At 40.9% G+C, this 23,446-nt stretch overlaps 1 protein-coding gene across 5 annotated transcripts in view; it reads right to left on the bottom strand.

The window, feature by feature from the left end:
• KALRN (kalirin RhoGEF kinase) overlaps positions 1-23,446 on the bottom strand; it is a 473,348-nt gene that overhangs the window by 256,408 nt on the left and 193,494 nt on the right. For all 5 annotated transcript variants that reach the window (XM_083865423.1, XM_083865425.1, XM_083865420.1 and 2 more), the window contains exons 5-6: positions 20,448-20,960; positions 354-476 (exon numbers count right to left, since the gene is read on the bottom strand). In XM_083865423.1, coding sequence (XP_083721549.1) covers positions 354-476; positions 20,448-20,960 — 636 coding nt within the window. The remainder of the gene's footprint in view (positions 1-353; positions 477-20,447; positions 20,961-23,446) is intronic.

The following is a 23,446-nucleotide window of genomic DNA, read 5'->3' as shown; positions in this document are numbered from 1 at the left end:
GGCCATAACTGACAACTTGATTAGTGTCTCTTTTCAAGGTTTTGAAAGATACCTTAGCAGGGTGTGGAGGGAGAAGTATAAATTATTAAAGTGCATCCTACAGCTCTCATTAATTCCCAGTCAAAGAAATGTCAAAAATTTCAAAAATATTATATTGGCTCCCCAAAATGTAAACAAACTCCACAGGGCTGTGCTGCTCCTGAGTCAAGGAGGTTACCATACATCAGTGTCTGTCTGCCACAGCCAGCCTGACCTTCCTTGCATCACCTCTCACAGGCCCCTGGTGCCCTGTGCACTGGAGGTGGTTCCTGTGCTGGCCTCTCCTCCCTCCTGTGTGCCCTCTCTCAACTCACCATGGAGTTCATGGCAAAGTGGTTGTGCTGTGTCTGCAGGTCCAGGGCGTGTTGGTAGCTCACCCCGATCTCTGTGTGACTCTGCAGGAACAACTCCTTGTTGTGGCTGATCCAGTCAAACATCTAGAAGGGTTCACACAAGAGAGAGGGGAAAAAACAGAGTTAGACAAGTAGGGAAACTGTAAGAGACAGTGCAAAACATAAAAATCCTCTTCTGAGATAGATGTGTATGCAACACAGCCAAATTCATCTTACCTGTGAACGTCATTAAAATAAACTCATCTTGAGCAATGGAAGCACTGAAGCTATCACCAAATTTTACTATTAACAGAATGATAGGTCAGGAAAAATAATTTATTAAGCATGTTCCTCAGTAAGCTTGATCCCACAGTGTTTTCCTATAAGTCATGGGAATTTCATATATAGAAAGATGTCAGCAGAGGGAACTATAATCAGGGATTGCTTCATTGACCAAAGATCTAGCAGTTCATAAAATACTTTTAATTCGCGAATGGACCAAAAATTCCATAAATATTAGAGACGCTATTTTCTCAAACCCCTTTCTTTTTTTATCTCTATGTAAAGTTACTTTTTAATTTATTTTTTCAATATTTCCAAATATTACATTCAAATAGCCAGTTGAATTCCTCCACTTTTATTTCCTAGATCTTTCCAAGTTCAAAGCCAGAACCCAACCTATCTCCCACTTAATATTTTTGGGAATGAAGAGAAAAAAAAGAAAAAATAGAATTTTATTAATATCTATAGAGAGCACATTTCAACTTCTTCCACTTCCAAATGTATTCCCAAGCAAAATGGATTGTTTGGTACTTCAGATACGGATAGAAATATATTGAATAAAGCTGATGAAACTCATTTCTTATTCAGAAGCACGTCAGTGTGACATTTCAATCTGCAGCACATTCATTCATTATAAGCTGTCACAAGTCAGCTAAGAGACAGTGCATTTATGTTTTAGCTTGTTCTGTGTTGTGTAAGAGACTAAATGCATTCCAAGTGAGAACCTTTCATTCTTTACTCCTGACTACAGCTCTGCAGGCAATTGCAATCTCGAATCTCTCCTTTTCTGCAAACTTTTTTTTTTTGTGGGATCCCTTAATACCATGTTCCCTTATCTCCATCCCAGTAAGCTGGGGAACTGTCCATTAATAAGGACTCTTTCATAGTAATAATAACAAAACCCCGCTAACTCGTTAATTCATTATAAAAAAGAAAAACTAATTATAGAGGCTGCAGAGGTCAAGTTAGTTCAGTCCCTGGTGTTAGAGAAAATGTTTTAAGGTAAAAAGGCAGTGAAGCAGCTTCCAAGTAACCACCTTAGGGTCAAAAGATCAGTGCAGATCTTTGTTATAACATTTACATGTCCTCCAATAAAAAGCTGCTTTGTTCTTTAGCACTGCATGACAATTTTTGACCTGTGACAGCTGAAGAACACTCAGAGCCCACTGCTCTGTTGCTGCAGTTGCCCAGGGTCAGCTCCCCATTCCCTGTGGAGATGATGCTCCTGAGAGGAGAGAAAAGGCCCTGCATGGGTCACCTAAGATTCCTGCAGGAAAAACAACATTTCATGCTGAGCACTCGAGCCAGCATGGGTGTGCGTATGGAGGGGATTTGCAAAAATAACACTGAAAATCCCTTTCAACAAAAGACAAATAAACATTCCAAGTGTCACCAGACACACTACACTGACCTGGTCCCAAAAAACTGTCACATACGCCTGACTTCTTAATCTTTTATTTATGAAAATACACTTGCAGCTATAGAGTCTACATCAGCCTTGTATTTTGTGTTGATAAATAGTCCTAAAAGCCAAATTTGGTTCAAGTTTCAAAGATGCAAGTCTAAAGTAATATCAATGACACAGATACTTTCTCATTTCTACCAGTGGAGCTGATCAGGCCTATCACCATTTTTTCAGGAAATATAAGTAAGAAAATTTTTGCAAAGAGGAGGTCAGAGTTTTCAAATATTACTGTCAATTAAACAGAATGAAACTACCTACTACACATGAAGAGACATTTAAAGCTTTCTCATTGGATTCCTTTTTCTCACTTTATGAAGATTTAATAAGCAACATTAGCACAACATAATTTGCCACACTTGTGGGCTTAAAGAAAAAAAAAAAAAAAAGGGCAGGAAAAACATAAAGGTAATAAAGAAAGGAAAATTCCATAACAGCAAAGTTCATGTCTTAACAACAAGATTTTATGTCTCTGCGGAAAGACCAACAGAGATTTCTTGTAAGCAGATATATGTTTGATGAGAACATTTTTTTTAATGTTTTAAACAATCTAAAGACAGTCAGGGAGAAGGAAATTGGCAGGACTCCACTAAAAATAAACAGTAAATTTAATATTTTATGCTCAGCAAAGCCGAATCAGGATCTTTTTAAGACAAGTAATTTAAACAAGTAATCTATTGTTCTGTGGATAGGGAGCATTTCCTTTATCTAATCTATACACATATTGCTGGATGAGAATCTAGCTTAAGTTAAACCATGCTTCTCCATTTTAAAGTAAAACAATAAACTATTAAGAAAAAGAAAGGAAATTCAAGAGATGATTTGCCTTTTTTGTCTTGTTAAATCCACTGAAGCATACAACAGTTTAAAGGATGCCCTTCGAGAATTTTGAGCAACACTGAGCAATAGACCTCAATGATGAGATATGCAAGTATTACACAGAACCAAAGGTCACAAGATTTCCTTAACAATCAGGGAATTTAAATAAAGAAATACTTAAAAATGGAGTCTTCTTTGCTTTTGAGATACAATGGATTGTGTTTTCAAACTTTTCTCTTTGACCAAAAACTCTAAAATGGTCTTTGACAATTTTCTCATAATAACGTGACTCCAAGCTGAGACTCTGAAAACACCAGATGAAATGTGAGTTGTGACGGCGCCATGAGAGTTTGCAACGTGTGGCCAGGAGGTTTCAGTATGAAGGTCTGTCAACATTGTCTGGCCTAGCCCATATTACCAGCAATATTTCCTGAAAGCTTTCAAGTGAAACTTGTTTTCCACATGAGAAACTCTGATGCTTCCTGTGTTCCTGAAGCGAGTGTGCTGCCTCGTTTGTTTAATTAAAACGCACCATTACGGATGTGAACATGGCAATGACCCAACAATTGCTATTTCTCTCAACCCTGCGAGGACTGCCCCAGTTTCAAGGGGCTAATGTGGGCTCCTGGAAAAATGCTCAAGAGCCTTTGACAAGTCAGTTTCCCTGTCAAAGGAATGATTTTTTTATTACAATAAATATCAAAGAGTGGAGAATGTGCCCATGAGATCAGTTTAAGTCAGCTAGAGTGTCTCAGGAAAGATTTTCTGTGTCACTCTAACATTACTATACAGCACTGTATCCATTGATCTCATCTCATCCATGAAAAAGACTCTCTTAACAAAGCTAGTTCTAGTGATTATCACAAAATTAATGGATCTTTAATTATTCCTGTGACTTACTTCTTAGTTGGAGTCATGCTGACTGCCACTGAAATAATTCTGCTCTCAAGCCTTCTAATCACTCCTGCAGTCATGAATTCACACTAAACAGCAGCACAGAATAACTAAGATTGGACATTACATCACTAAAAACACGTGAACCAACTATCCTCAATGTCTCCCAGACTGGCACTTCTCCACATTGCTGTAGATAATCTGGAGGCCAGTTAAGTACTTAGGAGTTTTCCAGTGACTGAGAAGCAAGGGCAGAGGTGAAGCACACTTAAAAAGGAAGATAAACTTTCAGTGTGATTATCTCTTGTAGTTTCTAACAATACATAGAGAAAATTGAATGCATATGCGGCAGAATGTTAAGTGCTATGTTTAATTAAGGGAATTAGTATTTTATGAGAGTCAGAAGAACTAAGAATGATCCAAAGGGTCTCTTCCCCATGCACTGTGAAGAATCTAGCCTCACTGTCACTAGTGATCATATATGCACCACTAATTATTATGGATGTGGTCTTGAGGCAACTTCACTTGAGATTAGGGTATCAGATCACATCTCCAGCATCAGTCCTGCGGGCAACAATGAGTTCTTAACCTCATGTTTTGTCATCATAGTTGATGAGTTACTAGAAAATCCAGGTTAAGTGTTAGACCAAACAGCAGGTCTCAAGCTGGTCATGAATAAGTCCTACAGAGGGAGAATGTTGCTCCATATTTTCCCTGGATTTGTAACATCTGGCAGGCCAGTGAGTACAGGGTGAGAACAGCTGTTTGAGAACAGACAAGAAATACACGGATATGGAACAGCATGTATGCAGGCTGTGCACAGTCCAGCTCTACATCAGCTAAAATGAGATTTATAACATAATTTCAGATAAAAACCTCTGCTCTCTGGCTTTTGTCAGTGCTTGCTGAGGAGCATTAGCACTGGATTCTGAACACAGTGGTGCAGATCACCAAAGGTTGATGTGCCCAGCACACGGCTGGCAGCACACTCTATGCCAGTGGTATTGATGGGAGGATTACAGCCCTCGTGGCCTTGGCAGCCAGTGAACCGAACATATTTATTAATGAAATTGTTTATACATGCTGGAAAATCATAAATCCCAAATCTATTGAACACTATACTAGGGCTGGAATTAATTATGAACTGGCTTGTAGCAAATAATCTTCTCCCTAAGTTCTGAGCCATAGATATCAAACTCAAATGGTTAATTAAGGGCAGAATGATAACCATTATAGCCATGTCATCTTGAGGAACAATATAAAATACATATAAAGAAAACTGTTCCAAAGGGACACTCAGGTCAAGTCCAATCACTGCTTTTGGCAGCCAACCACAGGATAAAATTCCCTTTCATAAAGGGATGAAACTCCACCTGAAAACTGGTGAAGTGCTGCAGTCCAGCTCTTCCTATGAGAAGCAATTCCAAAAACTTTCTGCTCCTGTTACTGAGTTCTTCACATACTGTCTGATCTACACAAGGTCTGTGTCCAGTTTATACACATTTTCTCTTAGGTCAACATTTGACCAGGTGGGGTCATTGTCTCCTGTGCTGTTTGTTTTACTACAGCCCAGCTCTTTTGAAGCTTCTTAAGACAGACAGCCTTTTTCTGCATTTGTTTTAGTTCATGGATATCTTTCAATCCCAACTAAGATCCTAAGGACTAACCCTAAGGACTTTGTGAAATGCTGATTTTATTTCTTTTTTTGGAAATACTCCAGCTGACATCATTTAGGATAACTTGTGCAGTGGTTCTGGCACCAGTTCTAGAAAAGGAGATATAAAAATGGGAGAGCAACAGCTGCTGGATCAACGTCAGTACCTTCTGCTTTGCCTCACTATCTTTTCTCTTGGTAGTTCCCTGCACAAATACTGACAAAGACCAGTAGTGTTTATGTGATTTTCTCTGACAAGCACAACTTGGGTGATGTTCTGAATAAGAGCAAGATCAAGAGCACTTAGGGAAAATATGAGGCAGGGTTTTGAAATCTAGATAGTCATAAATGGATTCTTTCACTATGCCTCCATATGCTGCTAACAAAGAGAGAAAAAATGTTGATCTAAAAGAATGTCTTGCCTGTAGTTATGGAGAGGGTAGACCACTAATTATTTGCCAAATTAAATCCCTATTAGATTAGTTCTTTCCAATCTCTTCCCACCTGTGGACCATAAACTTTTTCAAGGTAAGCTCCATACCCACTTAAGGTCTTCAAAGAATAAATCTGTTTTATAAAATACCTTTACCAACCACTAAGGAACTTAATATCCACGATTCCCATTTCCGTGGTTGGGAAATGCTGGAGTTAAGCACACTTAATTGCTTAATTGCTTATTAAAGAGAGATCCATTTAAGATTTCATGTGCATTTTGTATTTTCAAAACTGTCCAGCCAGTGTTAAACTGAATCTACAACAGAAAATGGAAAGTTTCACTCTGAGAGCATCTACAGCTAAGCCAGTTCATTTTTATATGTTTCCAAAATATAAACAAAATAATAATACACACAGAACAGTAACGGCCAGAGTCCCTCTCTTGAGGCTTACAAAGTTTCCAGCTACAAGGTCTATTCCTATCTCATTAAGGGAGTTCAAGCATCCAAAACAACTCAATTAAACAAAAATCAAGGCACATTTCTCACATCTTTTGCAATTGAATTTAGCCAGTATTTGAACAAAAAGAATGCTGAGCAACAGATTTGTGCTACACACACAGTCTACACTGACATGCAAGGGCATGATCCAGGAAAGATTTGCATGTGAGCTAACTTTGTAAGAGACAATCAAGAAACTCCACCAATGTCTCCAGACTGGAGTCAAAACTACAGTTTAATTGGAACCAGCCATATGTCTAAGTGACCTAAACGTCTGGGAAAGGCTGACAGAAGGGCAATACATCTGTGAAGGAGCACATGGGAAATGCCAACAGTCTAAAGAATCAGGACTTCTACCTGGAATACAGAAAAATCCCTCCAGTCAAGCCTCTGAGCTAAATTCAGCAGAACAGAGGACTGATGCTGGCTGTCCAGGCTAGCTGATCCCTAAGGGACAAGGAGCCAGAAATAAGGACTCAGCAGGTAGAACAGGGGCCTCATTTACCACAGCCTGTCCCACAGCCCCTGAGGTTTACAACTGACAGCAACCAGATTTAAGCAAGAGGACATTGTGCAAGTTCTGGTGACAAGATAGGTCCAAGCTTAAGCCATGAAGTCAACCAGCAGGCCAGGATCAGGCCTGGTGAGCGTAACAAGGCTCAGATGCTCAGATGTGGCCCATGGCCACAGCAAAGGCCCACAGCAATGAGGGAGGTCCCAGGTCCCACCACAAAATGAGTTGATGGATCAGAGTCTGGTTCAGCAGGGCTGTGGCAAAGCTGGCAGTGAGATTGGCCATTAATGTCCCCCAGTACCCACAGGGCCCTTACAGTGGGCTGGGTACCTCCACAGTCACCAGGAAAATGGCTGTTCTCAGACAGGAGGATACTGGCTCCAGAATAAATTTTGAACTTAAAGAAAACTGATAGCACATTTAATTATTTTCTCATGAATCAACAAATTCTATGAAAACCATTTCAACAACAACAACAACAAAATTCCAATCTGCTGTAATTCCTGTTGCCACTTTATAAATACAAGCCCTAATTAAATCAAAGCACTTGTAGCTTTAAAATAGAACTCTGCATACATCTAAATGCTTTGCTAAGCCAGGGCCTAAATACAACGTTGTGTTTGTTTTCGTGTTTGTCTCGTGTTTACAGATGGTGACGGACAAGCCAATACTTCTGCCAGATCTTTCCCTTTCACATGTGCTCAGCCCAGTCCACGGCCAGGATAAATTGGTGTCGTTCCAACGAGGCCAATTTACACCAGCTGAAGATTCAGACCCACAGCTGTATTTGTGTAAACCTCCATGCTGCACGAACACAGTTTTTCCATCATGAATATCTGTGTATATGATTCATAGAGTACAGTAAGTAAGGCTACAGTACATTAAATTATTCCAGACAATGGGCCCAACTGTCAACCCACTAAAAATTAGCGAGATGTGTGACGTGACAAATAGCTTTGTATTTATAGCAGAGCACCATTTCCAACATACTCACACTGAATGTCCCTACTAAATGCCAGAGTAAGAGATCTGTGTATTTTTTTCCTGACACATATCAAGCCACAGCCATGCACAAAGTCAGGCATGTGATTTCTGCAATGTTGAATAGAGAAGTAAGAATTTTACTGTTGAAGGTGGGAGAAAATTACAGATCCTGAACACACAAATACAACTAATGACATCTGAGCGTATTTTAAACATTTGCATTGTTTGCTTGCTTTTTGAGATATTGCACCTTTCTACCACACTTACTAACATCAAACACCCAGGCATTCCTGGAAAGGATTTTCTGCTCCTTAAAATGGAAATGGCCTTTTCTAGGCACAGATCATCTACAGAGAACTGCTTGCTGTCTAAGGGGAAATTAATTCATTGGTCAGATAGAAAATGCAATACTAAAAGATATAAACAAGACAACAGCCACATGAATGGAAAATACAGTGTAAATTATGAGAATTTCCCCCCCAGATGGGGATCTTCATTTTCAGTTTTCAGAAGAAATTTTCATTCAGTTGAAAATGCTGTAGGAGTTTGGTGACTTTGTTATAGACCCTGGTTCTATTCCTGGCTAAATGTGTGACATTCTTGCTACTCCAAATAACTGCCACTAAGAACAAACCAGCCAGACAGATGTTTGATGGTTTGTACCAGAATTGTGGCATTTCCCCTACCAAATCCACATGTATCTGAGGCCCAGAGCTGCAGCTGGGTGAATCCACAGCTTTAAACACCTGACATGTCAAGGTGCATCATGTCTAGTGCTGGGATCTCTGCACAGATGGAAAGCTGCGGATATCAGCTTTCCACTGGACTTTGGGGTTCCCAGCCCCGCCCTACCCCATGCCATCCCATAAATCAACCAGTTCAATGTTTCCCCTTGGCCCTGGCAAACCTGTGGAGCTGGTTCAGACAGGGCAGACAGTGTCTGCACCTGGTGAGGAGGCACAGGTGGCTCTGCAGCTGGCACTGGGTCTCACAAGGTGGCCTTCAAGGGATTCTGAGCTGCCACCACCCACCTCCTGCCAGCTCTGGCACCAGGGAAGGCCCCATCAGGGAGAACCACCACATGCCAGCACCTCACCATGCTGCCAGAACATCCATCAGCCAGACAACACCTGGATACAAGCTGTTAGGTAAGGAAAATGAGGGATACTGTGCTGGAGACACACTGTGGGGTCACACCTGAGAGACAAGTGGCCCATGTCAGAGCAGGAACTCTAAGGAACAACAGCAGAAAACAATTAAGAATCAGAGAATAGTTATAACAGCAGCAAAAACAAACTTACGTGAATATTTTCCCTGATATGCCCCACTGCCCACTAAGCAAACTTTTATTGGACTGGGTATAAACCAAGACAAAAATGAGGGAAATTTAAGCCGGCGAAAAGTAGGTGTTTATGGAAGTGTGTCCCGCTTTTTCCTTTCAACACCCAAATCAAGATCAAAAGTTTGTGTTCATAAGCTTTAAACCCAGAAAAATTCCTCAACTGAAGACTGTTTTGTCTGTGACACCTCTTCAGCACCTGTGCAGGACATGAGGCATCCAGGACTCTGGTGCCAAGTAACACAGAAGGGTCTTGCAAGACGTGAGGGTTCAAGAAAATATTTCTGAATTAGTTTCTCTGTAATGTGCACAATTTGTAAGAAGAAAACTCAGAACCACCTGGTTTAAAATGACACTGATACTTCTGGAAGCTATCCACACACCATGCTTCTGGTTTTTCTGCTTCAATCCTTGCCAACTCCAGAGAAGACAACCTCTCAGCTGTTCACCTACCTTTATCTGTTCCCTATAAATAGATATGAAGGGTAATTTAAGACACACTTTTAAGACCCCAAGCTCTGCCAAGTGTGGGCCATTGAAAGCATTTCAGCCAGGCCAGGAAGACATTAATTTAGAAACAATCACATGGCTACATCTGAAAGATGCTGCACAATAAGCCTGGGAACCTCATGCACAGCTTAATTACAGTATTTCCTGACAGCTAGTCTCTTACCACCTAACCTTTTTGAGGATCAAAGTAATAAATAAAAAATAAAATAACAGCTTTCTCATCTTTTTCTAGATGTGTGGGCTTTGTTGCCCTCTAGAGCATTTGGGCCTTCTCATCTTCATCAGCTAAAGCAGAACTTTGTTTTTAAAACATGTGACAATCATCCTTAAAAATGAGCTTTAAGTCTATATTCAGGTGCCAAAACTTATTTTTGTGCCCCACTGATCAGGGGACCATTCCTGTGCCTTCCAGCGGTGCCAAGTCGGAGATGCTGAAACAGTCTCAAAATGCTCCCTATCAAAATTGGCAAGCGAAAGAAAGAGGAAATTTCAGCAAATGTGAAAATATTCCATCAGAACATACTGCCTCCAATTATTTTTGGAGCCATTCTAATGCTGAAGGAGGAAGCAGGAGGAATAGTAACTGCGTATCCAGTGTCGGCAGCAGGAAACTACAAATAGCAGAGCACACCATGTTCCAGTTCCAGCGGAGCTGCTTCCTTACAGGCAGGGCTGGAGCCTGGAAACACAGAGCAGGAACCACGGCTGGGCAATGCTGTGCCCTACACTGAGAGGTCACGAGTTGTGCTGGATGCTCCAAGACAGAGAGCGGCCCCAGATGTAACTGTGCTATAGGGCACACTCGGCATGAAGAAATGTGCAGCTCTCCCTCATCCCGAGCTGCAGCAGCGGAGTGAGGCTTTGTGGGTGTTTTTACATTCCCATTGAATAGATCAGGTTCAGTTCCAAGTGCTGTGGAGGCAACATATTTATCTGCCAATAAAATAAAAAAAGCCCCACCGGATCTGGCAGCACAGGGCAGAATGAATTAATAGAGAAAGAAGGAAAGCACTGAGATGTTTATTTTACACATCAGATCGGGACTCCCATCGCAGGACAGGCTTCCTGTGCAACAGGAGGCAAGGCAGTTAATCCCTGTGGTTTTTAATTCCCAATTTTTAGCTTTGAACTATGCGTCCTTTGCACTTAATTTTGCTGCACCAGTGCCAATCCAGCTCAACAGAAATCAGTGTCTGGCAGATGATTGCCCTTCCTGATGGACAGCTGTCCACATCTGAAAAATTAGTACAACTGCCTTCAGAAGATTCTTGTGTTCTCTGCTTCTGCAGTCTGAACTCAGATCATGGAAGTGTTAAGGGAGGAAGTTTGTACCCTCAGAGCTGTTGAACCAGCAGCAGACTTGTTGCAGGAGAAACAGGAATGTCAATAGGAGGCTACAAAAGGGTCCAGCCCATTTGCCACAGAGAAAGAAGTGATGGTTACAGCAATGGAAGGTGACATTCACCACCAGAATAACAGCCACAAGGAAGAGAATCTCTGATATATATATTTGCCCTGATCCCTGTATTGCTCTGCTCAGCAGGCAAGGCAATCCCACACTTCCTCAAACCAGATGGCAAAATGGGGTTTGTAGCTGCTTTCAGTTGTAGGAGCAGCACAAAGCAGTTGGTGTGTACTTGTGAATTTGTCCTATGGTTATTAGTTTTGTCCCCAAGCTTTCTAGTTATGGATGGAAAGGCAGAAAAGCAAATGTTCACAATGCTATTGGCACACAAAGGAAGACCCCCCTGGTCTTGACTGATAAATAGGAAAGTGCACGATACAAGCTTGACATGGTGGAAAACCCACAGGCTCCTTTGGAACATCACTAATAATGAAGACTTTTTTCTTTTACAGTCCAATTAGCAGAAATGAGCTCTGTTTGTGCTTTGAGGAAAGTTAAAAACTTCTATAATGATCTCCTGATCTTGCAAAAATCTAGTGGTTGGCTTTTTTTCCTACAGGTACCAAGAACAGTATCTTATTAAGTGTGACCAGCAGTGGTCAAAGTAATGAACACTTCCCACTGAGCCCACCACAATTATTTCCCGCTCTGACAACTCTTCACTTTGGACTGGGGGCAACAAATTGTGGATGGCATTAGCAACCTGTCAGAAGGCAACTTCTGATTAAAGCAAGCAGATGTCAGCTCGCTGCATCTTTAATTCAGAGCTGCAGCCTGCAAACACAGCGTGTGCTATCATGCAGGTTCTGAAGTGAGAGATGCAGGATTCATCCTCCTCCTAAAGATGAAGGGGTTTGCAAGTAATTTATTGTTATAAATGCTGAAGATTTGCCCTCACAGTTCCCCAATGGTTCTTTGGTGCCCATGACTAGGTGATGGAATTGGCAGATTTGACACAGTTTAGCTGCCACTCTCAGAGCCTTCCAAAAAGGAAGGTGCTGATCCCACTATGAAATCTCTTTAGCACATGACATCTACACTCACGGCATCACAAGGAACTGTCAACACACGCTCCATGCACAAACACCTCTTGTTATAATGTTTTTTTCTGCTTCTAGACAAACTTCGTTCTTTTATTTGGTTTGTTTGAAAAAAAAAAGATTCTGAGACCAGGTAAACCAAGTAATATGGGAAATCCATGAGCCTGTTATGCCACCACTGAGCTTCCCAAAAACATCAGTGAAGACCCTCAGAACATCACACTGCATCATCCAGCTGCATCAGAACACCTCATAGTGGCTTTCCCATGGCAGCAAGTACTGATGTGCTTCAAGACAAATTAGAAGCAGTACTCAGCAGCAAAAAATTCAATTATTTTAAAATGCTACAGAAAAGAAACATGATAAAGAACACATTTGAATAAACACTGAAAGTTAATTAAAACCTGCTACAATAGAGTTATTGCTACATGCTTTCAATTCTCACCTGTTTATTAGAGCCTCTTTTGTTCTAGGAAGTGTGAAGTAATTAAATACAAGTGATTAGAGCTGGCATAGGCTCATCTGGGGAAATACACAGATTTTTAAGAGTAGATGTACAGTTTCCCCCTTTGATATGAACTTCCCGTGTTGATCCTTTGTCTGTCCTTGATTGATGCTGTCAGAAGAGTCATTGCTCAAAACAGCTTAAGTGAAGCAGAATATTCCCAGTATATGCCAAAGCAACCCATATCCTCTGTGGACATGCATATGTATTCCATAGGAATGTTCTTATACCCTTACATCTCCAAAGGACCATTTTCAACTGAAAATCTGCATTTTTTTGTTGGAAACAAGGAATATCACAGACAGATTCAGGACCTCATTGTGCTGTGCTAGATATCAAACATGCACTCAACTATTTCTTGTATCTGCATCAGCTCAGTCTCAATTAAAGCCTCCATTCCGTATTGCCAATATAATAATCTTCCCAACATTTTATGATCTGATAATGTAAGATGGTGTCTGCCAATCCAACAACTTGGGGACCTATCTGCACTGTTTTTTGTGTTCTGGTTCTGCCTGTATTAGAAATGATGTGTCAGAGCAAACACCTCATGTTGAACATGGGGCTTGCCCTCTGCTGTTTTAGTTTCAGAGTGGACTTAAGTACACAGCATGGGATGGGATGATGACCTTCTATTCACATGGCAGTTTATTTTGGCTGATAGCTGACTTTCCTTCCCAACACTGGCATCCCAAGCCCGATTTTATGAACAGTTATCTAGTGAGAATCTCTACAGCAAAAAAAGGCACCATATGCTAAGGGATATTTCAGATTATAAAATAAAGCATTTTTCATTGGCAGCAAGGGAGAGAAGGTGCCAGATTTGGAAACAAGGTTTCAGGAGAGAACAGACACTACTTGCTGTGTTTGAGAGTTCATTGCATGAAAAAAGACAAAGACGTTAAGGCAACTTAAAATACTTTGACTAAATTCAAAGACTCTTGAGCAATGTCTATTCCAGTTCCATAAATGTAGAGATCTGTATATTTATTCCATACAATAAAAATAAGAACCAATTGTGTTGGGAATTGATTTCAAAGCTCGTTATTCATAGATCAGGACTACTGCAAGCCCTGGAAGATCAGGCTGCCCATAATGTTGGAAATGTGAACTAACATAACTGGAATCCTGGGATGGGGACACCAGCAGGGACAGGTGGGGATGTGGTCTCGTTTCCAAAAGTTGGTGACCATGGCTGACCCTGCCACCAGCAGGGCTGCTGCCAGAGCCAGTAGCTGGTACCAGGGAATGCCATACTGCTCCAGCTCACTCAGGGCTCTCCCTGGGAGCTCTGATAGAGACCTCGAGTCCTTCATAGATTTCAGTAGCAGCTGAAACTCTTTCTGCTTTACAAGACCAGGCCTCTGTTTTTTAGCAGACAGCTCAGGGAGACCTGGAGCACCAAAATGCAACTAGATTAGGGCTGCAGCTAAAACTAACCTGAAACTGAGTTGCTTCACCTGAAGAGAGAAGCAGCTGCTTTGGGCTGAGGGGGGTAGGTATCACCAACAACTTTGTCCTCTGAGAACTCTTTTTCTGGAATTATGGGTAAGAGATTTCTTTGATGCTCAGCACTAAATTCTTGGTCACTCTTCTTATAAAGCTCTCTGCAAACACATGGATGTTCACAAACACGGACAGCCAGTTTAGTGCCTTTCCCAGGCAGTATCTGTACCCCAAGGCCCTGTCCTTTCTCAGCTCAGACATTTGAAATAGGCCAAGGATGACAGAAACATGCTTAAATGAGTCTCACTTAGACCCTCAGTCAAATATCTCTGCAGAAGACACTAAGCTTATTGACTTCTTTTATTGCAGAAGTCTTATGGAGCTTACCTCAGGTCTAACAACATTCCTCATGTTCAAAATCTCCAGGAAAGCTCCTTATTGCAGTGCTCACTCACTGTGCTGTTGTGATATTCATGGTGTAAGTATTTAGATGGAAAATCCAGGGCATGCTGAGTTCTGCACACCAATTCAGTGTTCATGTAACTTAAATGAAATCTAAATCCTATAGAAAAATCCATGTCTAATCCATTATTATTATGCCTGTATGATTATTACTGTTAACTGCTAAATACCATTCATTCAGTAACAAATCCTTTCATAGTCAAACAGCACATGGGGCATATGTACTTCAGATGTGCTCTCATTATTATCTTGACTGTGGTTCTGTCCCCTCTTAATGTGCTTCCTGCCTCCTCCCCTGTCCTAATTAACCACCTCGCCAGAACTCCTTCGTTTTTTATTCATTTCACATATGAAAGGTTCCTCTGTCACCTTCTCAGAATTCTCCTCATTGGCTCCCCATTCTCACTCTCTGGGACACATCCCTCTCACAGTAATTGTAAGCCAATAACTCACATGAAATCTTGGAGGTGATTGTATGCACATAGCACAGATCAAAGAAACCAAGTGCTTCCAGCAGTGAAATAACAGAGGGGAAATGGTCCTTCACTAAGTGGATTTTATCTCAGTCAGAGGAGCCCATCCCAGGTGCTATTCCTGGTGGCATTACGCAAGTCCTTAAGGGTTAATATGACACGTTGCAAACAGGAAAACTCTATAAATTTGCTCTATGCATCACTTCAAGGGTCTTTTGACACTGCTAAAATAAGAAAACTTAGAGGTGATGAGGAATGTAAAAGGAAGCAAAGTTGATTTTTAATCTTTCTTTTACTGCTTTTCCAGAAAGTCAGCTAGGACCCATTTCTAGGAAATGCTTCCCTTGACTAAAAGAGCCACTACAATTGCTCCACTTAATGGACTATAATAAAATAAACTGCCTCCTATTAGCAAGAAGGATCATATCATGAGTTTTGTAATGCATTTTATTAAAGAGCACACAGCATCAGAATTTTCAAATGCTGTATGTAGGGAAGTAATGTACAAAACAGTTAAAATGGGCGTCATATAATCACTAATGTACTGATAGTTTCCTTTCTCTCAAACATCAAGATATCAATGTTTCTTCTTTAAAGCCATCTTTTCCCACCTAAATTACAGCATGAATTTCCATATTGCCATCTTGCATCTTTTTAGACGAAGAGTAACTTGCAGAACATTCAATTCCTTCCTTCTGAGGAACACGAACCCCTGGCAGGTGTAATACTCCAAAACCAGTATGAGCATGGTTCAAATACTTGGATTTTATATTCTTGGATATTCTTCTCTCCCACAGACTTTGCTGTTGAGCTAAAGCTTCTCTGTATTTTTCTAGACTAACTCTGCTTGGTGTTAAGTGATGTTCTAAACTAGGAACTCCTATATTTCATCTGGCACATCAGAATGGGTATACTTTTAGTTAATGGGTATAATGGGCTTCTGCCGACAATTAATAGGAGTCTTCCCAACACTTTCATTAGGAATTGGAACTGGACACTGGACAGGAGTCAAGTACAGCTGATATATCTGTGACTTTCTTCCTTGAGAAACCAGATGTCCCATTATTTATTTCACTCCGTGGGGGCTGAGTTTAATAGCACCTACTCAGTAGAATAACACATCAAATCCCTTATTTAAGGAGACCTGACTGAGGAAGGGGCCAGAAGTGGGTGTGATGAGGGGAGGGAGGCAGTGTCTGCTCTGTGCCATGGGCTCACTCCCACACAGGGAGCAAGGATGCAGGAGAACTGCTGCAACTCTTACTGCACCCCATTCCTCTTAACCATTTTGCTTATACTCCCCCTCCAAACTTGTCTCCTATTTATGAACTTTGCATTTTTAATCACATTCCCATCACTCCTGCAATCACTAAAATCTTTCTGTTGTTCCAGGCTGGTCACATCATCTGGGAAAAGGGAACTACAGCTGCTGTGGAGTAGGAGCTGCAAGTCATCCCTGCTTTCTGCTCCCTCTCCCTGCAGACACTCACAGAGGAGCAGAACCAGGGCAGCCCCAGCAGCCTGCACAGCTTCCTATTGCCTGCTCTGCAGGGAAAATCACTGGCAGAGCTGTGTTTTTCAAAGGGAAGCCTTGGTTTACACGGGGCTGATGGTTTTGACTGTAAGCCTGCTACTTCACTGCTCCTTGAAGACTAGATGTGGCCTGTGGTTTGCCACTAGACTTTCTACAAAGCTGGCCTGATCCAAATAAAACGTTTCTCCCACCACAAGCTTACAACAAAATTCACTCGTGGCATTTTCCAACTCCATCTTTTGGAGTTTGCCTTTGAGTAGTGGGCTGGGCTGTGTAGGAAGTTAGGAAGCAAAAGGGGAGGTGAGGACAGAGAACACACCAAGCCCCCTCTGCCTCCCATTGGGGCTGACCCCACAGTGTTAGAGCTGCTCCTTGCTCTGCTCACAGTGCAGACCCTCAGCTCAGTCCAGCTGGTGACTGTATTGTTTATACTTAACGTGGACAACGCTGATTACATCATGATAGATGTTTTTTTATTCACATACATGTTGGGGTTGTAAAATTGGTGTAGAACCAACACAGAATGATGTGGAAATTCCTACAAAAGTCAAATTGGGTGCCAGTTACAAATGATTTCCAGAAAAGCTGGAAAGTACAGAGTGTAAGTATAATTTTTTGTCTTTTTTTGGTATTTATTCAAGCGCAAAACATGTGGACTCTTGCCTGAATTCTTCTCCCTGTCCAGATTTCCACCGACAAATTATCATTTCTCAGATAGTTCTAATACTTGGATCTCCGTTGATTGTAGGTTTTTGTTTCAAACAATATTCAGTTTAGACTGGGACACAGTTTTTAATGTTACTGGTGACTAAAAATATTTTCCCTGTTACCCAGTAAAACACAGTGAAGCCTCAGTTCTAGTTTCAAAATTATATACATGTACATACGTATTTCTCCATTAGCTGGTGAGGAATAAATCTGTTGAACAGTGAGGGTCAGGGCTTTGCCAGCAGCTGAAATGTGTTATTTATCAGCAGATCATTACAGTCAGAACTGCACAGCATGTGAACTTCCTCACACCCCTCTGCCAAAGCTCCCCACATGGCTGACCTGCCTGCTGACTTGAGCTTCAAGGAGCTTCCAGTCTCCATCTGGAGATTCAATCTCACTGTACTGCTTGTGCCTATGTATAGCCCCACTTTGCCTTTCCCTTGGCCCCAGTACAGGAAAGTAAAACCCTACAGGCTTGACTAGGGGACAAAGTATCTCTACAGAGAGCCCTGCTCTCTCCCACTGATTTGAGTGGGAGAAGCCCAGGCTGTGATTGCCCTCTGTTTATTTTGGCAATAATATGAGTTGTTCAGCACACAACTATACAGACTTCTGTAAGTTGTAATGCCTGTAATTTAAATATTTTGTGTGTCCAGGCAGTGACTGCCATGTCTAAATGTTCCAATACAGGGGATCTCTAGGAGAAAGAAATGTGAATTGATTTGCTTTTAACATCTGGGGTACTGTAATTCCAAAGGGTTCAAAAATAAGCCTTCCTTAAAATACTCTGTGTTTTAGTCCTTGTGTCCCCCTTTTTTTTTTTCCCTATCCCATTTTTAAGAACTTTTCAGGCAATGAGGACACTTGAAATTTTTGAAATCAGAGATGTCCAGAAAATGAAAGTCCTTGTCTGTTTTCTTCTGATTAGAATAGGTTCCCTGAAATATCATCCAATGAATAGAGAGATATTTTTAAAGACCCTAAAACCTTGTTTATGTTCAGAATTTTATGTTGGAGTTCAAGCCTTCACAGACTATTAGAGTTGTCATACAGGAGATGAAGAGTAACTGGCCTCTGCTACCATACCTGAATAGAATGTAACTGAGAAAATGGAGATACCTGGAAACTCTAAAATTCAATACCCAGACACATTGGTGGCTATTTCTACAGTGGAGACAGCACTCAGACTGGATTTAGCTCTGGACATTTTATGAAACAAGTACTTTCCAGTCTGAGGTGGTCAGACTACTTCAAAGAGACCTGAGAAAGGCAGCTACAGAGGAAAAACACATCAATGCTTTATATCAGTCTACACACATGAAATGTGATGTTAAAGGGTCTGCAACCCTTCCAGGAAGAATTTTAGGGACTCACAAACAGAGAAGATTAAAACCACAGATTTGAGAATATAAAACAAGAAAATATTTTATATTCTTTGGAAAAATGTAGATGTCAAGAAAAGGCAAGCAAAGCCTAAGCAGGGAGAAGCTGACTGTGTGTCTAGCTAACATGAGGCAGATGAAGAGAAGAGCAGAATCCTGGTTTTGTCAAGCTGGAATTGCTCAAGACAGCCAGTGTTACAAAGGCAGAAATCACATTCTCACTGCTTCTTCTTCCATCTCAATTGACTTGCCTAGACCTTACACATATCAATCTCAGAATAACACACACAAAGAGCTTTGATGCCACATTGGACTCACATCACACCATCCTTTCATGCCAGTGCAGGAGGTAGAAAGGAAACTCCCTGGAGACTTCCTTCAATGCCCAGAACAGTGCTTGGCAACAAAGACTTCTCAAACACTGACTTGATCTGAGTGCCTTTCTGCTTTTAACATTATTAATACAATAACTTTCCAATTACTAATAATTCACTAATAATATTATTGAATAATAATAATAATAATAAATTATAAAATTGTATTAATAATCAGTGGTCATCTGAATAATCCCAAAGAAACTGAAAATCCAAAGTGATGCACTGAAGTACAGCCACTGCTGGGAAGGACAGAAGTGGCCTCCTTATAGCATATGACACAGAAGGAACAGGGAGAATGCTACTGTTGTAGCATTTGGAATTAAAACTCTGCTCTTATGCATCCTTGAGTGATGCTGCAGTGACTCTTATTTCAGAGGGACTCATCTGAATTCAAGGTTTTTCCAACAGGAGGATTGATTATACAATGATGGAGCTTTTTCAGTCCTAGTAAGTCTTAGAGATATTTAGTACATGCATTGAAAACCAATGTCAAGTGTCTTTTTCTGCACTACTGAAGATTAAGTTTGTTTCAGCAATGTGCTTCTCCACAATGTTCTAAAAAAACACTAACGGCCGATTAAAAAACCCATCCTCATGAGGTCCCCCTGCAGATGAAGTCTGCTTTTCTTCTGCAGCTCCTCCTGGGTCCATGCAGGCAGACACATTAGTGAAACAACTGGATTATACATTAAGCAGAGAAGATCCAGAGATTGGTGGTTTTGATGGATATACAGACTAGACAAACATGAGTCTTAGAGCTCAGTACTTTCCACTGAGAATACCCCACCTCTGTGGCCTGGAATTTTAAATGTGCCAACAAAGACTTCTCACAAAATCACCTAACAAGGTACCAGGCACTTCTGCATTAAGAAATCCAAGGTTTTAGAGCTACAGAATTTTCTAAAGTAAATTCCCTGAAACCCATACTTGAAATTTCCCATAGACTCCAAGAAATGCAAACAATAATCATAATGAATCAAACCCCAAAATCATTCTTCTTTCAGTGTTGCGACAAGTAGATAAATATATTCATAAGCTCAGTAAAAGAAGCATTAAAAAAAAGACAGATTCTGGTGCTAATGTCTACAGAATATACTCACTGTGACACAGAAAAGCAGGTTAACTTTCACCAAAAGCAACACACAACAATTACTCTTAGATATCACTATGCCTGCTACATCCAACAGTTAGCTTGGTGAATTTGATTTACGAGTCACATGAAGTCTATCTGCTGGCAACATAAGGTTTACACTGCTGAACACCTCCTGTTGCCACTTACAGAAAACATGGTCACCCTTGCAATAGAGTCTTGTTTAAAGCATGAGAAAAGGAACAGATTACTCCCTACCTTCTCAGCATCCTGCTCAAAAAGCCGGAGTTGAAAGCACTGGTCCAGTTTCAACTTGCGGACATGCCACATCTGATGCAAGTGTTGCCGGGTAGAATGCAGCTTGTCTAAAAGGCTGGTGATCTTTGGCACAAGACTTTGAAAATCTGCACTTCCAGGAATGCAGTTCCTACCAGAAAAACCATCACTGGATCTTATGCATTGCAGTAACCTCTGGCCCTCACGATCCAGTTCTTCCACGGGAGCTTTAATCACTTTTTTCTTAAGCTGCGTGTGCTCATCAATCAGCCTTCTTGAGCCCTCAACATCAACTGGAAACTCCTTCCTAGCCAACATTTCCTGGAGATCCTCCAGCCTTGATAATAAATGGATGGCACTGTTGAAAAACTCTTCCAAGGAGACACGCAGCTCTATCCATTCATCGTGGTTGTAATCCAAGGACCCTTCAAACTCATCCGTCAGTTGAGAAGGATCCACGAGCTTTGCCAGGCCTTCCACAGACACCATACTTGTCTAAGGAAGGGAAAAGGACAGCATTTAAATCAGGGACCATCCAATCAGAATCAACAGCATAAGCCATAAACAGCACAAAGCCAGTATTTTCCATCAATACATAACTGAAGGAACATTGTAAAGGATGTCAAGGACTGTGTTTAATTTTGATATATTAATTGGGCAGAAACCTCTGCTTCTAATGGCATTTATTTATTTACTTACTTATTAAAAGATGTGATATATACTGGAATAATGCCTATCTTTTTAAGCTGGCCTGACTGTAGTGAAAATAGATGTAGTGAAAATGTTTCTGCCACAGATTTTGTCAGCCTAGTTGGACACTGAAGACTTTTTACTGCAGCTTCTGCATATCTGGACAGGGCTGTTCACTAAATAGATACATCACAGGCACTTTGCTACTTGTGTCACACCCCAGCTAATGGCTACACAGAAGCAAAAGTATCAGGTATATGAACAGAAGCAGGTACTGCAGACTGCCATAACAGATAATATGCTGGGTTTCTTATTCCAAATTGTTCCAGTTGGCTTTTTGCCACTCTTTCATATTAGCAATTCCTAATGTAATTAAGGTAAAATCAATGTAAAAATGGAATGTCATTGAAGTATTAACAACTAGAATTTATTGCCAATAGAAAGTACTTCTCACGAATCATACTCAATCAATGAGAAATGGTTTTAATTTGTTCAGACTCAGTAACTGGTGAGAAAGAGAAAATCACTGGGTGTCTGGAAAGCAGATCACAGTTTAAGGACACAGTAACTGATAACTTTTTTTCATTTGTTTTTACACAAACTACTTCTTTCTGAAATTAGGAGCATCATATGTAACTAGAGATTTTCAGTGCTCTCATGTTAACACCCAAGCTGGCAGCCCTTAAAGGCTTGTCTGTTATCAGTGACTGCACATCTACCCCCTGGAGATCAGCCCTCTGAAAAATGTCAGAGCTTGTGCTCTTCACAAATGGAGGCACCCAATAATCACAGCACTCCCGCAGAAGTCATCTACAAAGAAAAGCACCTAAAATCTTGACCATTATCCTAAACAATGTCTGAAACAGTACCCTAGTGACTGGTTAAAGGCTAATAATAGGCTTTTTCTTCCAATTTGTATCCATCCAAAAATATCAGGCATTCTGCAATGTATTAAAATTGAGATTGAACTTCAGCTCAGGAGAAAGATTATTTTAAAACATTCTTGCAATATTCCTTGCTTTGAGGAAAAGAGTGGACAGTGGGAGGAACAAACTGACAGTGGGAAGGTGAGTACATTGCTTCAGAGCATTTTCAAATTTTTAAACCTCTTGACCTGTACACTGAGACCTTGAAGATAATTCAGTTTAGAGTTTAACTGCCTGTCAGGGAAATACTTCTCTTCATGGCTAATTCTTGGGCATCCCCCTGCAGTCTGTCAGGCTAATGGAAACATTGCTCTAATAATGCACAGAATTTGACATTATGAGACAGTAGAAAAGCTTTTCGTTTCTGGAATTCAGCAGAAATTTTCTTTATTCAGGTTTGATTTTTTAAGTAGTTCTTGAAACTCTAATAAAAACAGTTTTAGTGAGGCAGGTAGGCACTTACTGTTTCCTAGGCATTGCTCATCCTTCTTTTTGAAATCAATTTAAAAAATGCTGTCCACTATTTAGCCTCTTTCAGCGGGAGAAAGAAAATAGTCTTGAAGGCACCTCTGAATTAATGCTAAATAAGCTGCCTGGTTCATTCCTCAAAGTGACAGGAAACTTTGGAATCCACATACATCAACCAAACACTTTTCTTTCTCTTTCTGGGTGAAGATCTGTGCACATGCTTCTCTCTGGACTGTGACACAGAAAAAACTGGTCTGTGCCAGAATCTCTCCCCAAAACCCAGTTCATCAGTGCCCACCAAGGTTCCTACAGTGCCCTGGCACAGACATAATACTTCCATTAAGCTCAAAAGAGAAATTTGGCCTTAAAACTGACACTGGGTACTGCTGAGTTTGTGGATGGGGTAAATCAACAGAGACTTCCATTGCATTCCACTGCAATGTGCTCCTGCCAAGGCCCCTGTGTTTGATCCGAGCTATGGGAAATTGCCATGACAGGTCAGTGCAGAGAGGGCACATGTGAATTGCCCCATACAAATCAAATAAATGTGGGCCATATTGACCTTGTTTGACATTCACAGTTCTTATGAGAGAGCATGAGCTGCCCAAGAGCCTGAGCTTATTGATAAGCAGCAGCATCTCAAAGAATCCTTTCAATAGAAGTTTCTTGACTGTGGTGTGTATATTGCAGGGTGGACCACAGCTTAGGAAATCTTTGTTTGAATCATGGAATTGAAGGACTAAAACCATTCTATGATTCTGAGTGTCTGCAGGTGGTCCAACACTCAGTGACTCTCCTCCTCTGGCCCAAACATATCTGAACCATTGGACACCCATGTGAACAGCCCTGTAAGGCTCAGAGGCACTGACAACACACACAAAATGAAAATATCCTTAA

Source organism: Zosterops lateralis (assembly GCF_965231275.1).
Source record: "Zosterops lateralis genome assembly, chromosome: 7".
In the NCBI taxonomy this organism is placed as follows: domain Eukaryota; kingdom Metazoa; phylum Chordata; class Aves; order Passeriformes; family Zosteropidae; genus Zosterops; species Zosterops lateralis.
Note: the sequence above shows the minus strand (reverse complement) of the source record. Positions and strands in the feature narration are given on the sequence as shown.